At 45.2% G+C, this 15,161-nt stretch overlaps 1 protein-coding gene across 7 annotated transcripts in view; it reads left to right on the top strand.

The window, feature by feature from the left end:
* Window positions 1-15,161, top strand: part of LOC106576891 (fibroblast growth factor receptor 2) — a 145,466-nt gene that overhangs the window by 106,721 nt on the left and 23,584 nt on the right. For all 7 annotated transcript variants that reach the window (XM_014154426.3, XM_082964674.1, XM_082964673.1 and 4 more), the window contains one exon: window positions 9,366-9,436. In XM_014154426.3, coding sequence (XP_014009901.1) covers window positions 9,366-9,436 — 71 coding nt within the window. The remainder of the gene's footprint in view (window positions 1-9,365; window positions 9,437-15,161) is intronic.

The following is a 15,161-nucleotide window of genomic DNA, read 5'->3' as shown; positions in this document are numbered from 1 at the left end:
GTCAAAGTGAAATATGGGCAGAATCAGACAAAGTTCATAACTTGCGAGGTGAGGAGAAGGATTATTTAAGATACTGTTTGAAGAGGTAGGGTTTCAGATGTTTTCAGAAGATGGGCAGGGACTGTCCTAGCTTCAGGGGAAAGCTGGTTCCACCATTGGGGTGCCAGGACAGTAGAGCTTGGGAGGGCCAAGAGACCTGAGGTGGCAGAACTGAGTGCTTGTGTTGGGGTGTAGGGTTTGAGCATCGCCTGAAGGTAGGGATGGACAGTTCCTTTTGCTGTTCCGTAGGTAAGCGCCATGACCTTGTAGTGGATGCGAGCTTCGACTGGAAGCCAGTGGAGTGTGCGGAGGAGCGGGGTGACATGAGAGGACTTGGGAAGGTTGAAAATAAGTTGCAGGGGTTAGATGGCACAAGCAGGGAGCCCAGCCAACAGCGGGTTGCAGAAGTCCAGACGGGAGAAGACAAGTGCCTGGATTAGGACCTGTTCCGCTTCCTGTGTGAGGTAGGGTCATACTCTACGGATGTTGTAGAGCATGAACCTGCAGGAGCGGGTCACTGCTTTGATGTTTGTAGAGAACGACAGGGTGTTGTCCAGGGTCACGCTAAGGTTCTTTGTACTCTGGGAGGGCGACACTGGAGTTGTCAGCCATGATGGAGATTTGAGCGGACAGGCCTTCACCAGGAGGAAGAGCAGTTCCTTCTTGTCAAGGTTGAGCTTGAGGTGGTGGGTGGGGGGTGATAGCAGAGATAGGAGAGACCATGTGAGGATATGATGGAGCCGAGTGACTTGGTGTATAGACAGAAGAGGAGAGGGCCTAGAACCGAGCCCTGGGGGACACCAGTAGTGAGAGTACGTGGTGCAAACACAGATCCTCTTCACGTCACCTGGTAGGAGCGGCCTGCCAGGTAGGATGCAATCCAAGAGTGTGCATAGACTTCTCCACCACTGAGAGGGTGGAGAATATGATCTGATTGTTAGATCTTGCGGTTAGCTCTAGGAGGATGAGAACAGAAGAGAGAGTCAGCTTTAGCCGTGCGGAGAGCCTCCATGACACAGAGAAGAGCAGTCTCGGTTGAGTGACCAGTCTTGAAGCCTGACTGGTTAGGGTCAAGAAGATCGTTCTGAGAGAGATAACGAGAAAGTTGATCAGAGACAGCATGCTCAAGTGTTTTGGAAAGAAAAGAAAGGGATACAGATTTATAGTTTGATGTCAGATGAGTCGAGTGTTGGTTTCTTGAGAAGGGGAGCAACTCGGGCCACTTTGAAGTCAGAGGGGATGCAGCCGGTGGTCAGGGATGAGTTGATGAGGGAAGGGAGAAATGGGAGAAGGTCTCCAGAGATGGTCTGGAGGAGGGGATGGGGTTGGGTGGCCAGACCTCACTAGTTGCAGGATGTCATCTGGAGAGAGAGGGGAGAAAGAGGTCAAGACGTAGGGTAGTTCTGTGTGTTTGAGACTAGTGGACTCAACAGGCTTAGTGAATCAGTAGCGGATGTCTTCAACCTTTTTGTCGAAGTGGTTGACAAAGTCGTCCGCAGAGGAAGGAGGGGGAGAGTTTCCTAGGGTTAGAGGCAAAGCTTTGAAATTTAGAGTGGTAGAAAGTGGCTTTAGCAGCAGATGGAGTAAGAGAAGGTAGAAAGGAGGGAGTGAAAGGATGATAGGTCCTCCGGATGTTTCATTTTCGCTCAGCTGCTGTTCTTTAAGCTCGGAAAGGGGACAGGGCGAGTCATAAGATGCGGGAAGGGAGGAGAGTAGGGTCGAAGAGGCAGAATCAGGAGACAAGAGGGAGAAGGATTTAGCTGAAGGGAGCGATGATAGGATAGAAGAGGAGAGAGTAGTGGGAGAGAGAGAGCAAAGATTGTGATGGCACATGACCATCTGGGTAGGAGCTGAGTGGTTAGGGTTGGTGGAAAGGGAGACAGAAAAGGAAACTAAGTAGTGATCAGAGACCTGGGGGGGGGGGGGGGGGGGGGGTTGTAGTGAGATTAGTAGGTCGAGCAGCCTCTAGAAAAGTACGGTGTGAGATGAACTTTGTGTTCTTGACTGCAAATTGGCTGTTCCAAATGCTAACAGAGACCCGGGAATTCCACATGTGTTGTAAAAGTATAGGCTGAGATGAACTCTGCATTCTTGACTGCAAATTGGCTGTTCCAAATGCTAACAGAGACCCGGAATTCCACATGGGTTGTGCACGCAGGGTACACTAAATTAGAAGGGTAGCAGCCAGGGGGTGGGGAGTGTCTGTAAAGCCTACTGAGAGAGCTGCAAACAGGTATTGAAAACACACACATAGTTGACAAAGCTACAAAAGAGCAACATTAGAAAATCTAGGTAAGATACTCAAGTGAGGGAGTTGTGTGGCACCTTCCTCGAACAACGCGGTGGAACTGTCTTTGTTTTGGTGACTGTCTTTGTTTTGTGACAAAACTGACACGACCGCCGCTTACAGCTGCGACTGAGAAACCAGGGGAGACTGAAGAGCTAACACTGATTGCCTAGGAGAAGTGAAACCACTCCCCCACCTATACAGCCACTGATTACCAAAGAAAGTCACAGTTCCTGCTCCTTGATCCTGGTTGATGTGTCAACAACTATTTGAAAATGATGATCAGTCAACAGTTCACACACCAAGTAGGCCACTGGGAAGACAGGCAGCACATAAAGTAGATGGCCCTAGCTAGCAAAAAGACAGTACTAGACCACAACAGATAAAGACAAAAAAATATATACATATCACTCCTGAAGATATCAGGAGTCCTCTAGCTATAGAATGAAGCACGATTGTAGTGAAGTTCTTCAGGTTCAAGGACAAGCTTGAGGTTCTTGAAAGAGCGAAAACCCTTAAAGGGTCCGACATCTTCATCAATGAGGATTTCTCTGAGGCAGTCCACCAAAGAAGAGAATAACTCATGCCAGCTATGAATGCTGCGTGAGAATGTGGGGACATACAGTGGGGGGAAAAAGTATTTGATCCCCTGCTGATTTTGTACGTTTGCCCACTTACAAAGAAATGATCAGTCTATAATTTTAATGGTAGGTTTATATGAACAGTGAGAGACAGAATAACAACCAAAAAATCCAGAAAAACGCATGTCAAAAATGTTATAAATTGATTTGTATTTTAATGAGGGAAATAAGTATTTGACCCCTCTGCAAAACATGTCTTAGTACTTGGTGGCAAAACCCTTGTTGGCAATCACAGAGGTCAGACGTTTCTTGTAGTTGGCCACCAAGTTTGCACACATCTCAGGAGGGATTTTGTCCCACTCGTCTTTGCAGATCTTCTCCAAGTCATTAAGGTTTCGAGGCTGACGTTTGGCAACTCGAACCTTCAGCTCCCTCCACAGATTTTCTATGGGATTAAGGTCTGGAGACTGGCTAGGCCACTCCAGGACCTTAACCTGTTTAGGATAGGGGGCAGTATTGACACGGCTGGATAAAAAACGTACCCGATTTAATCTGGTTACCACTCCTACCCAGTAACTAGAATATGCATATACTTATTACATATGGATAGAAAACACCCTAAAGTTTCTAAAACTGTTTGAATGGTGTCTGTGAGTATAACAGAACTCATTTGGCAGGCAAAAACCTGACAAGGTTTCAGGCAGGAAGTGGCCTGTCTGACAAGGTGTCGTTCTTCTTGTCTCTGTTTATTGAAGAGTGAGGATCTTAGCTGTCCCGTGACACTTCCTACGGCTGCCATAGGGTCTCAGAAGGCGGCAAAAAGCTGAATCGTGGCTTTGCAGGCTCTGGCTGAAACAAAGTAGCGCGTTTGGGTAGTGGCTGGTTACAGTACTGTGAGACTCAGGCGCGTGCCCGCGTCGACCGAAAGCTTTGTTTACTTTCCTCAGTTTAGCTAAATGGACATTCCCGGTCGGAATATTATCGCTTTTTTACGAGAAAAATTGCATAAAAATTGATTTTAAACAGCGGTTGACATGCCTCGAAGTACGGTAATGGAATATTTAGATTTTTTTTGTCACGAATTGCGCCATGCGCACGACCCTGATTTACCATTTCAGATAGTGTCTGGGACGCACGAACAAAACGCCGCTATTCGGATATAACGATGGATTATTTTGGACCAAACCAACATTTGTTATTGAAGTAGCAGTCCTGGGAGTGCATTCTGACGAAGACAACAAAAGGTAATCAAACTTTTATAATAGTAAATATGATTATGGTGAGTGCTAAACTTGCCGGGTGTCTAAATAGCTAGCCCGTGATGCCTGGGCTATGTACTTAGAATATTGCAAAATGTGCTTTCACCAAAAAGCTATTTTAAAATCGGACATATCGAGTGCATAGAGGAGGTCTGTATCTATAATTCTTAAAATAATTGTTATGCTTTTTGTGAACGTTTATCGTGAGTAATTTAGTAAAATGTTAGCGAATTCCTCCGGAAGTTTGCGGGGGGTATGCTAGTTCTGAACGTCACATGCTAATGTAAAAAGCTGGTTTTTGATATAAATATGAACTTGATTGAACAAAACATGCATGTATTGTATAACATAATGTCCTAGGGTTGTCATCTGATGAAGATCATCAAAGGTTAGTACTGCATTTAGCTGTCTTCTGGGTTTATGTGACATTATATGCTAGCTTGAAAAATGGGTGTCTGATTATTTCTGGCTTGGTACTCTGCTGACATAATCTAATGTTTTGCTTTCGTTGTAAAGCCTTTTTGAAATCGGACAGTGTGGTTAGATTAACGAGAGTCTTGTCTTTAAATAGCTGTAAAATAGTCATATGTTTGAGAAATTGAAGTAATAGGATTTTTAAGGTTTTGAAAATCGCGCCACAGGCTTCAAGTGGCTGTTACGTAGGTGGGACGAATTCGTCCCGCCTAGCCCATAGAAGTTAATGTGCTTCTTCTTGAGCCACTCCTTTGTTGCCTTGGCCGTGTGTTTTGGGTCATTGTCATGCTGGAATACCCATCCACGACCCATTTTCAATGCCCTGGCTGAGGGAAGGATGTTCTCACCCAAGATTTGACGGTACATGGCCCCGTCCATCGTCCCTTTGATGCAGTAAAGTTGTCCTGTCCCCTTAGCAGAAAAACACCCCCAAAGCATAATGTTTCCACCTCCATGTTTGACGGTGGAGATGGTGTTCTTGGGGTCATAGGCAGCATTCCTCCTCCTCCAAACACGATGAGTTGAGTTGATGCCAAAGAGCTCCATTTTGGTCTCATCTGACCACAACACTTTCACCAGTTGTCCTCTGAATCATTCCGATGTTCATTGGCAAACTTCAGACGGGCATGTATATGTATTCTTGAGCAGGGGGACCTTGCGGGGGCTGCAGGATTTCAGTCCTTCACGGCGTAGTGTGTTACCAATTGTTTTCTTGGTGACTATGGTCCCAGCTGTCTTGAAATCATTGACAAGATCCTCCCGTGTAGTTCTGGGCTGATTCCTCACCATTCTCATGCTCATTGCAACTCCACGAGGTGAGATCTTGCATGGAGCCCCAGGCTGAGGGATATTGACAGTTCTTTTGTGTTTCTTCCATTTGCGAATAATCGCACCAAATGTTGTCACCTTCTCACCAAGCTGCTTGGCGATGGTCTTGTAGCCCATTCCAGCCTAGTGTAGGTCTACAATCTTGTCCCAGACATCCTTGGAGAGCTCTTTGGTCTTGGCCATGGTGGAGAGTTTGGAATCTGATTGATTGATTGCTTCTGTGGGCAGGTGTCTTTTATACAGGTAACAAGCTGCGGTTAGGAGCACACCCTTTAAGAGTGTGCTCCTAATCTCAGCTTGTTACCTGTATAAAAGACACCTGGGAGCCAGAAATCTTTCTGATTGAGAGGGGGTCAAATACGTATTTCCCTCATTAAAATGCAAATCAATTTATAAAATTTTCGGCATGCGTTTTTCTGGATATTTTTTGTTGTTATTCTGTCTCTCACTGTTCAAATAAACCTACCATTAAAATTATAGACTTATCATTTTTTTGTCAGTGGGCAAACGTACAAAATCAGCAGGGGATCAAATACGTTTTTCCCCCACTGTAGCCTACCTGCAGTATGACAAACTGATTGTTCACCCTTCTCCCAAGGGCCTATGAGGAGTGACAGAAATATACCTTTGGGTTAGTAATCCCAGCCCTCCACACACACACACACACCACACACACACACACACACACACACACACACACACACACACACACACACACTGACTGAGTATCTGCTGGTTCATTCTCGGACAATCAAATACTCTGAACTTACCAAAGAAAGGTCTGTTGATTGCTCATACAGTATGAATAAATGTAGTTTAAGGAATAAGATTAATTAAATGTGCAGTCATACCATTTATGTATTAGCAATATCAGAGACTCATTTGAGGATGCAAAAATGTCAATACATGGATTATACACTGAGTGTACAAAACATTAAGAACACCTCCTCTTTCCATGACAAACTGACCAGGCGAATCCAGGTGAAAGCTATGATCCATTATTGATTTCACTTGTTAAATCCACTTCAATGTAGATGAAGGAGATGAGAGAGGTTAAAGGATTTTTGTTGTTGTTGTCTTGAGACAAGTGAGACATGTATTGAATGGGTGAATGGGCAAGACAAAATATTTAAGTTCCTTTGAACCGGGTATGGTACATTTAGGAGGTGTCAGATGGACCGGTATCAAGAATGGTCCACTTCTCAAAGGACATCCAGCCAACTTGACACAACTTTGGGAAGTATTTACCACAGTTACCATTTCGATAGATGCATGCATCAGTACCTAGGCTGATGATATCAGCAGCAGAAATGTATTTACAAGGATATGTTCACTGGCAGCTGGCTATTGTAGGAAAGTTACTGTAACGATGTGCGCTGAGAGTCAGGAAGCAAGTTCAGGGAGTGAGTGTTTTAATAAAATTAACATAATACAAACCAAGAACCTCGAACAATGCATAGACATGAAACAGAAACAATGACACCTGGAGAAGGAACCAAAGGGAGTGACGTATATAGGGCAGGTAAGTCTGGTGAGTCTGAAGACGCGCAGGTGCGCGTAACGATGGTAACAGGTGTGCGCCATAACGAGCAGCCTGATGACCTAGAGGCCAGAGAGGGAGCACACGTGACTGTACCCCCTCCCCGACGCATGGCTCCAGCTGCAGGACGCCGACAAAAATGATGATCCCAGGGAACAGGAGCGGACCGGTCACCTCTGCAGAGGCGCAGTCAATCCGGCTGAGACGCAGGAGCATGGCGACCTAGAGCGCCGGAGAGAGAGCATAACTGACGGTACCCCCTCCCCAGCGCTGTCGGCTCCAGCCGCAGGACACCAACCCAAGAGACGATCCCGGGGATCAGGAGCAGACCGGTCACCCTCGCTGATGCGGACTGGTCACCCCCGCTGATGCGCAGGTGCACGTAACGATGGTAACAGGTGTGCGCCATAACGTGCTGCCTGGTACCTAGAGGCCGGAGAGGGAGCACACGTGACAGTTACAATCTAATGAAACATTTGTTACATGAACAGGATCCTTTTAGCCCATATGTGTCATCCTATGAAGTGGACGTTATGTTGTGCACTCACTAGTCTTTCCCTCTCATTTTAGTAGATATATTTTGCCGTAATGATCTGGCAACATGCAACATGCAAGGGATGTAGCCTACAGTCAGAGAGGGAAGATGGACAATGTTGATTGGCAGGTGAAATTATGTCCAATGGGGTTGCAAGGTAAAAGTGGGACTGGGATGTGGGATTAGGTTGGCTCCTTTCCTCCTTGCTTGGCAGAGATCTCAGAAAAGGTCAAATTGTGAGCCTGCGACCCAAATTGATCACATAGAATTTAGTATTTTCGCTGTTCTATCTAGCGCTGCAGTGAGTGGAAGGGCTGTGACAGATGATTGGCTAAACGGTATGGATGACAGGAAGTTAGTGGGTGCAGTGTTGTTAGACTTTAGTGCTGCTTTTGATGTAATTGATCATGAGCTGTTGCTAGGTAAACGCAAATGTTATGCTGATCTATTCTGGATGGTAAGCTATCTATCCAGGAGAAGGCAAAAAGTATTATTTAATGGTAGCTTTTCGAACAGTAAATATTTACACTGTGGTGTTCCTCAAGTTAGCTGCCTAGACCCACTTCTTTACTAATGATTTACTGTACCCTCAGTAATGAATAAAGCAAGAGTGGTTATGTATCCTGATGACTCTACAATGTATAGCACTGCATCAGCATATAATGAGTTAACAAATGTACTGAACTAAGAACAGTGTCTGAGTGGGTTAACGTTAACAAATTGGTGTTGACTATTTCTAAAACAAAATGTATTGTATTTGGTCCAAGATAAATGCTTGCTGGTGACCCTCAATTAAACTTGTCGATGGATCTGTGGAACAAGGTAATAAGACCAAACTACTTGGTCTCACATTGGACGCAGCTCTATCCTGGTCTGAACATATTGATAACCTTGTAATCGAAATAGGTAGGGGCATTGCCAGAACAAGAAAATGTTCAAAGTATGTAACATCCAGCACTCTTAATCAGGGAATTCAAGCTTTGGTTCTATCACACCTAGAGTACTGTCCAGTCATATGGTCATCTGCTGCAAAAACAAAACTAGCTCAAAACAGTGCTGCCTGATTAGCTCTACATTGCTCTAACCATATGAATGTCTACCGAATGCATCTTAATCTCTCATGGCTTCCTGTTTTTTTTTTGGGGGGGGGTAGTAATTTTCAAGAAACCAAAGTACTTAAATAAAGGTGAAATAAAATAAATAAAATAAACATTTTTGTCTAACTAATGTATACAAGTAACGTACATAACCACCACCAAGCCAGACAGGCAAGTTAATCTTATACCCCCCAGACCAAGGACACATCTCAAATCTAGAGTAATATTCAGAGCCATCACTGAATGGAATTCTTTACGAAGTCACATTTCTCAGGCAAAAAGTAAATCCAACTTCAAGAAAACAATAAAAGAACATCTAATGCGATCGACCATATGACTGGACTGATACTAATCCCACTGAATGTTAAATGTATTACCTGTAAGGTATTTTAATGGTCTTTAATGTCTACTTGTTAAGTGTTTGTAATGTCTTAAGGTAAAAGGTAATTGTTTCTAATGTCTTTATAGTTCTGTGTTAAACCCCAGGAAGATAAGCTGACGTTATAGCGTCAGCTAATAGGGATCCTAATAAAAAATTCCAATTCAAATTCCCAGATCTAATGAGATTCCTGGGAATACCAGGAACCTGGAAGAACTGCATGATTGGCGAATAAATATTGGTCATAAAATACCCCAGAGGATGTCTGTTTGCGCATACATATCTAACTGTAACTTTTTCAACCCTGTGACCAATTGACCTCTGACCTGTGTGGGTTTGTCCTCAGGGTCGTCTCCCGGTGAAGTGGATGGCTCCTGAGGCGCTCTTCGACCGTGTGTACACTCACCAGAGTGATGTGTAAGTACTGTAACTTATTTTTACTCTCTCTCACACCCATACAATCAACTGGGCACAGACGTCAATTCAACGTCTATTCCACATTGGGTTAACGTAATTTTATTAAAAGCAGGAACACAGCCTAGACTGTGCTTATTAGGCACCAAATACAAGAAAAACGATTAAAACAGGGAGGGACTAGCTAGACCTGTACAATAAAAAACGTTTATATTCGTTCTCAGTTGCAAAACACTTTAAAACATTTGTCATTGTGTGCCCTAATTAACACAACCCTGGCCTATACACTCACTGGCTGTAGCTCTGTGATGCAAATTGTTTTGCAGCAAGACCGAGGGGGTAAGAGGGTGGGATGGTGGTGGGGGATCGGGTACAGGAGGTCAGTGAGGTGTTTTGATTGTGGTGGAGTTGGTAGGTGCGGGGTGGTATTTTTTGGGGGGGTGGGTTGTGTACCGGCCGGTCTGTGGCAAAAGTGAAAGTTTCACGCTAGACTTGCAGCCAATGCTGTGTTACTAATCTGCCTGTCTTCAAAGCCTCTGGAAGGGGCCAGAGCCCACCTCCCCCTGCCCTGCTCGGAAGTCTCCCGTAGACCTCCTTCAAGTCTTTCACACATAACTGAATGCAACAATACCACCTCGCCCCCAACCTTCAAATTAGGCCTCCTCTCTCACCTTCCACCCATTCTGCACACACTCATCTCTCAGTCTTGAGTCTTCATTCTTTGAACATGTGGCTCATCTTTTTCGGGGGCCTTTTCCGTTAACAAAATAATCCCTATTTTCCCCCTCTCCGTTTTTATTTTCATTAATCTCGAAAGTGAATGGCAGCAGACCCGTCTTTCCTCCTTTCCTCATCTCTTTCAAGGATTACTTGCTCTAAAAAAGGAAACAGAAGAACAAAAGAGTAGCCGAGTCCCCCATCTGAATCACACTTTAGGCAAAAACTGACCCATAACATGACATCAGATTAAATTAGTATATGATGTCTCATTTGGATTACGTAATATCCCCATGGTCTGATGTATGTGTATTGATCTCTAAAATGTTAGAGTGAAGTGCCCAACCAGCTAATAGTGAGCACTGATTTGAGCCACAGAAGTATGCTATTCTGCATTAGCTTAATTTATTTAGGCTAGTTAGCAGACCAGCCTCACCCCCCATTCCCCTGTTGTATACTACCTTAGTGTGTGTGTGACAGAGAGAGAGACAGAGAGAGAGCTTGTGTGTATATCTACATGGGCCAATGGAATGAGAGGTGAGCGATGGATACAAAGTGCCATTGAATGGAGCATAGGAGTATGTAAACAAACGGAAAGATATGGTGTGAGATAGGAGAGAACAAATTCAGGGCCAGTTATGTTAACAGATGGATGGAGAGATATCCACAGGACTAAATAAAAGAAAAGTGTGTCTGTGTCATGTCGTGTCCTCTTAACGTAGGCTTGTAGCTCTGTGTATGTATGTGTGTGTGTGTGTGCGCCGCATTTCCCTGTGTGTGCTATAATACACTCTTTGTTGATCCAAACACACACACTGCCATGATGATTCATAGATTTTTTGGTTGAGATATGCCATTCAATGGAAGTGTTGTCTGTTTTCAGTGTATCTTTCCCCTAGGGTTTTTTCCGCTGTTAAATTAATTTAGGGGAAACATTGATCTTGTGTATCACTGTATGTAAATACAGCATGCTATTGATGAATGTCAATATCAGGGTATTATTGATGCTTTAAATGAGTGTTGTAATAATGACCGGACACTGTACAGTACAGTGACAATGTACAGTAGAAGTGAGCTAGCTATTAACACAGTCATCCATTACATAAATAGTAATCTATACTGTTAGCCTTGTTATCTCTGAGTGGGTGGTCCAGCTCACTGTTTGTTTTGGTGTGTCACTCTGACTAGTGACTGGACAATGGGGGCCAGTGTGACATTGTGACTGTCCAGTATTGGGACAAAGGGCATCTTTGATGCCAGCGTGGCACTACCCACCAGCTGTAGGAGCGGGTCGGTGCCGCGGGGTGGTGCGGGCTACCGGAGGGAGGTCAGAAAGAGGGCATTGATAGTTACACCCTGCTACAGCTCATCCAAGCTCATCACCAAAACCTCTCTCTGCAACTGGATCCTGGACTTCCTGATGTGCTGCCCCAGTTGGTGAGGGTAGGTAACAACACCTCTGCCATGGTGACCATCAACACGGGAGCCCCTCAGGGGTGTGTGCTTAAGGTGTCCGCATGCTTCCCAGCCGAATCAGTTCAGAAGAGTTTGTGCATATATTATGACAACATTTTGTGACATTTTTGTTTGTCTTGGACTTCAGTGAGAATTTTTTTCGGCTGTTTGGTTACACACATTTTTTACTGGTGGCAAGCCAAAGCTCCTTAGTATGCAAGCATGCTGACACCTTTAGTCCTCCCCTGTACTGCCTATTCAACCATGACTGCGAGGCCATGCACGACTCCAAAACCATCATCAAGTTTGCTGACAACACGAAAGTGGTGGGCCTGATCACCGACAGCGATGAGACCGCATACAGGGAAGAGATCAGAGACTTGGCAGTGTGGTGCCAGGACAACAGTCTCTCCCTCAACGTCAGTAAGACCAAGGAGCTAATCGTGAACTACTATAAAAAGAGGGGAAAGCACGTCCCCATCCACATCGACAGGGCTGTAGGGGAGCGGGTCAAGAGCTTCAAGTTCCTTGGCATCTACATCACATGCTCCACACACACATGTGTAACCGATGTGAAATGGCTAGATAGTTAGTGGTGGGTAACGATGCTACGAGGGTAACGATGCTACGAGAGAGGCTGTTGTCGATCTGTGCAAAGGGTCCCTGGTTCGAGCCCAGGTAGGGGCGAGGATAGGGATGGAAGCAAAACTATTACATTGGTGCCGTGACCCGGATCACTGGTTGCTGCGGAAAAGGAGGAGGTCAAAAGGGGGGTGAGTGTAACCAATGTGAAATGGCTAGCTAGTTAGCGGTGGTGTGCGCTAATAGTGTTTCAATCGGTGACGTCACTCGCTCTGAGACCTTGAAGTAGTTGTTCCCCTTGCTTTGCAATGGCTGCGGCTTTTGTGGAGCGATGAGTAACGATGCTTCGAGGGTGGCTGTTGTTGATGTGTGTAGAGGGTCCCTGGTTCGAGCCCAGGTAGGGGCGAGAAGAGGGACGGAAGATAAACTGTTACATCCGCACAGTCGTGAAGAGGGCACGACAGCGCCTCTTTACATCACTAAGGACTTAACATGGTCTACACACACACGCAGTGTCATGAAGAGGGCACGACAGCGCGTCTTACCCCTCAAGAGGCTGAAAACATTTTGTATGGGCCCTCCGATTCTCAAAATTTCTACAGCTGCACCATTGAGAGCATCTTGACTGGCTGCATCTGGACCGGCAAAGCTCTACAGAGGGTAGTGCGGACGTCACAGTACATCACTGTGGCCGAGCGCCCTGCCATCCAGGACCTCTATATCGGGCGGTGTCAGAGGAGGCCCAAAAAATTGCACCAGCCAACCAAGCCATAGATTGTTCACTCTGCTACCGTCCAGCAAGCGGTACCGGAGCATCAGTTCTCGGACCAACAGGCTCCGAGACAGCTTCTACCCCCAAGCCATAACACTGCTAAATAGTTAATTAAATGGTTACCCGGACTATCTGCATTAGCCATATCTTGCACTGACTCTCTGCACACTCACAAGACTATATACTGTGCATTCGGAAAGTATTCAGACCCTTTTACTTTTTCCATATTTTTTTTACGTTCTAAAATTCTAAAACGTATTAAATTAATTATTTTTCCTCATCAATCTGCACACAATACCCCATAATGGCAAAACAAAAACAGGTTTTTAGAAATGTTTGCAAATGTATTCAAAATTTAAAACAGAAAAACCTTATTTACATGAGTATTCAAACCCTTTGCTATGAGACTCGAACTTGAGCTCAGGTGCATCCTGTTTCCATTGGTCATTCTTGAGATGTTGCTACAGCTTGATTGGAGTCCACCTTTGGTAAATTCAATTGATTGGACAAGATTTGGAAAGGCACACACCTGTCTATATAAGGTCCCACAGATGACAGTGCATGTTAGAGCATGAGGTCAAAGGAATTGTCAGTAGAGCTCGGAGACAGGATTGTGTCAAGGCACAGATCTGGTGAAAGGTACCAAAACATTTCTGCAGCATTGAAGGTCCCCAAGAACACAGGGGCCCTGGTCAGGGAGGTGACCAAGAACGCTATGGTCACCCTGACTGAGCTCCAGAGTTTCTCTGTCGAGATGGGAGAATCTTCCAGAAGGACAACCATCTCTGCAGCACTCCACCAATCAGGCCTTTATGGTTGAATGGCCAGACGGAAGCCACTCCTCAGTAAAAGGCACATGACAGATAGCTTGGCTGCGTCATCACACAGTGAAATCATCACAGTGCGCAGCTGAACACTGTATGCTGTAAACACTCAATTTGTTATTTTTGACGAAAACATAACCAATATTTGTTAAATATAAATACTGAACTTGTTTTTGCATGGATTCCGCGATGCTGTTTGCTTTTAACAGCTAGGACTGCTATTTCTTGTCCCGGAATCCCACTTAATAGCCTGCTTGACAGAGCTGCTAGCCATCAAGCTAACAAAGTTAGTCCCAGATGAGTTTTGCAATGGAGCCCTCTTTGTCTGGAGAAATAAATGAACGGTTCCAGCGCTGTAGGAGCTGTTTCTACCCTGCTTTGTTTCGGAACAAATCGGATCACTCCGAGTTCCAATGCGGCAATTGTTTGCTTGCCGAGGATTATAGGCTTGAGGTGGCTTCCTTGATTACTCAGGTCGCCAGCCTACGTAAGAAACTGGGGAAAGCACAGAGTGGAATGTTAACCTTTTCTACGCCGGTGGCTGGACGGCGTTCGCGCTTGTTGGATGCATCTCCGCCTTGTCGTTTGTCGTTATCCGACTGGCCGGTGTTGCCCGGAGCTCCCCATCTGATAGCGGAGTCAAAGGAGCACAGCAAGAGGAGCATGGCAATCAACGATGGTCGCATGTCACGAGCCGTGAAAGCTGAAGACAGTAGCCTACCGCAAAGCAGTCTACACTCCCAACGAGAGGCCTGGAGTGGATACAAACAACGAATAGTTTTGCCGTCTTGGAGCCTGATTTTCCTGCACCTTCATTACTGGGGGTTTCCAGCGCTGGGGATATCCGAATCCTGTGAAGCGTGGGAGTGGGCGGATTTCCTCATCCTTCTCACCAGCTGTGATTTTGGGCAGCTCCATGATAAGAAATGTGACCGTTCCTGGTGCAAAAACAATGTCCTATCTCGGAGCTCGAGTAAATTACATTACTAAGCTGCTCCTGAATGTACTACATCAGGACATGGAAATCGATTCTATTGTAGTCCATGTGGGTTTACATTATAAAGAGCTGATTGACTCTACTAGACACTAATAAAATACCCATCATATCTGGCCCTGTGCCCTCTCTGCTTCGTGGCATTGAACGCTTTATCAATTTTCTTTCTCTTCACAACTGTCTACGGGATTGCAGCTCAATTGGTGTAACTTTTGTTGACAATTTCGATACCTTTTTGAAACAAACACATTTTATAAGGAGGATAGGATCCACCCAAATAATTTGTGTTCCTGGATCCTTTCACAGCATTGTAAGGCTGCGTTGAGACAATGATTTATCAATGATAAGTTACCAGCTCAGTTAAGAACCACATTCCTGTAAACC

Source organism: Salmo salar, chromosome 18 (genome assembly GCF_965601325.2).
Source record: "Salmo salar chromosome 18, fSalSal1, whole genome shotgun sequence".
Taxonomy (NCBI): domain Eukaryota; kingdom Metazoa; phylum Chordata; class Actinopteri; order Salmoniformes; family Salmonidae; genus Salmo; species Salmo salar.
This window is presented reverse-complemented; position numbering and strand designations above follow the sequence as displayed.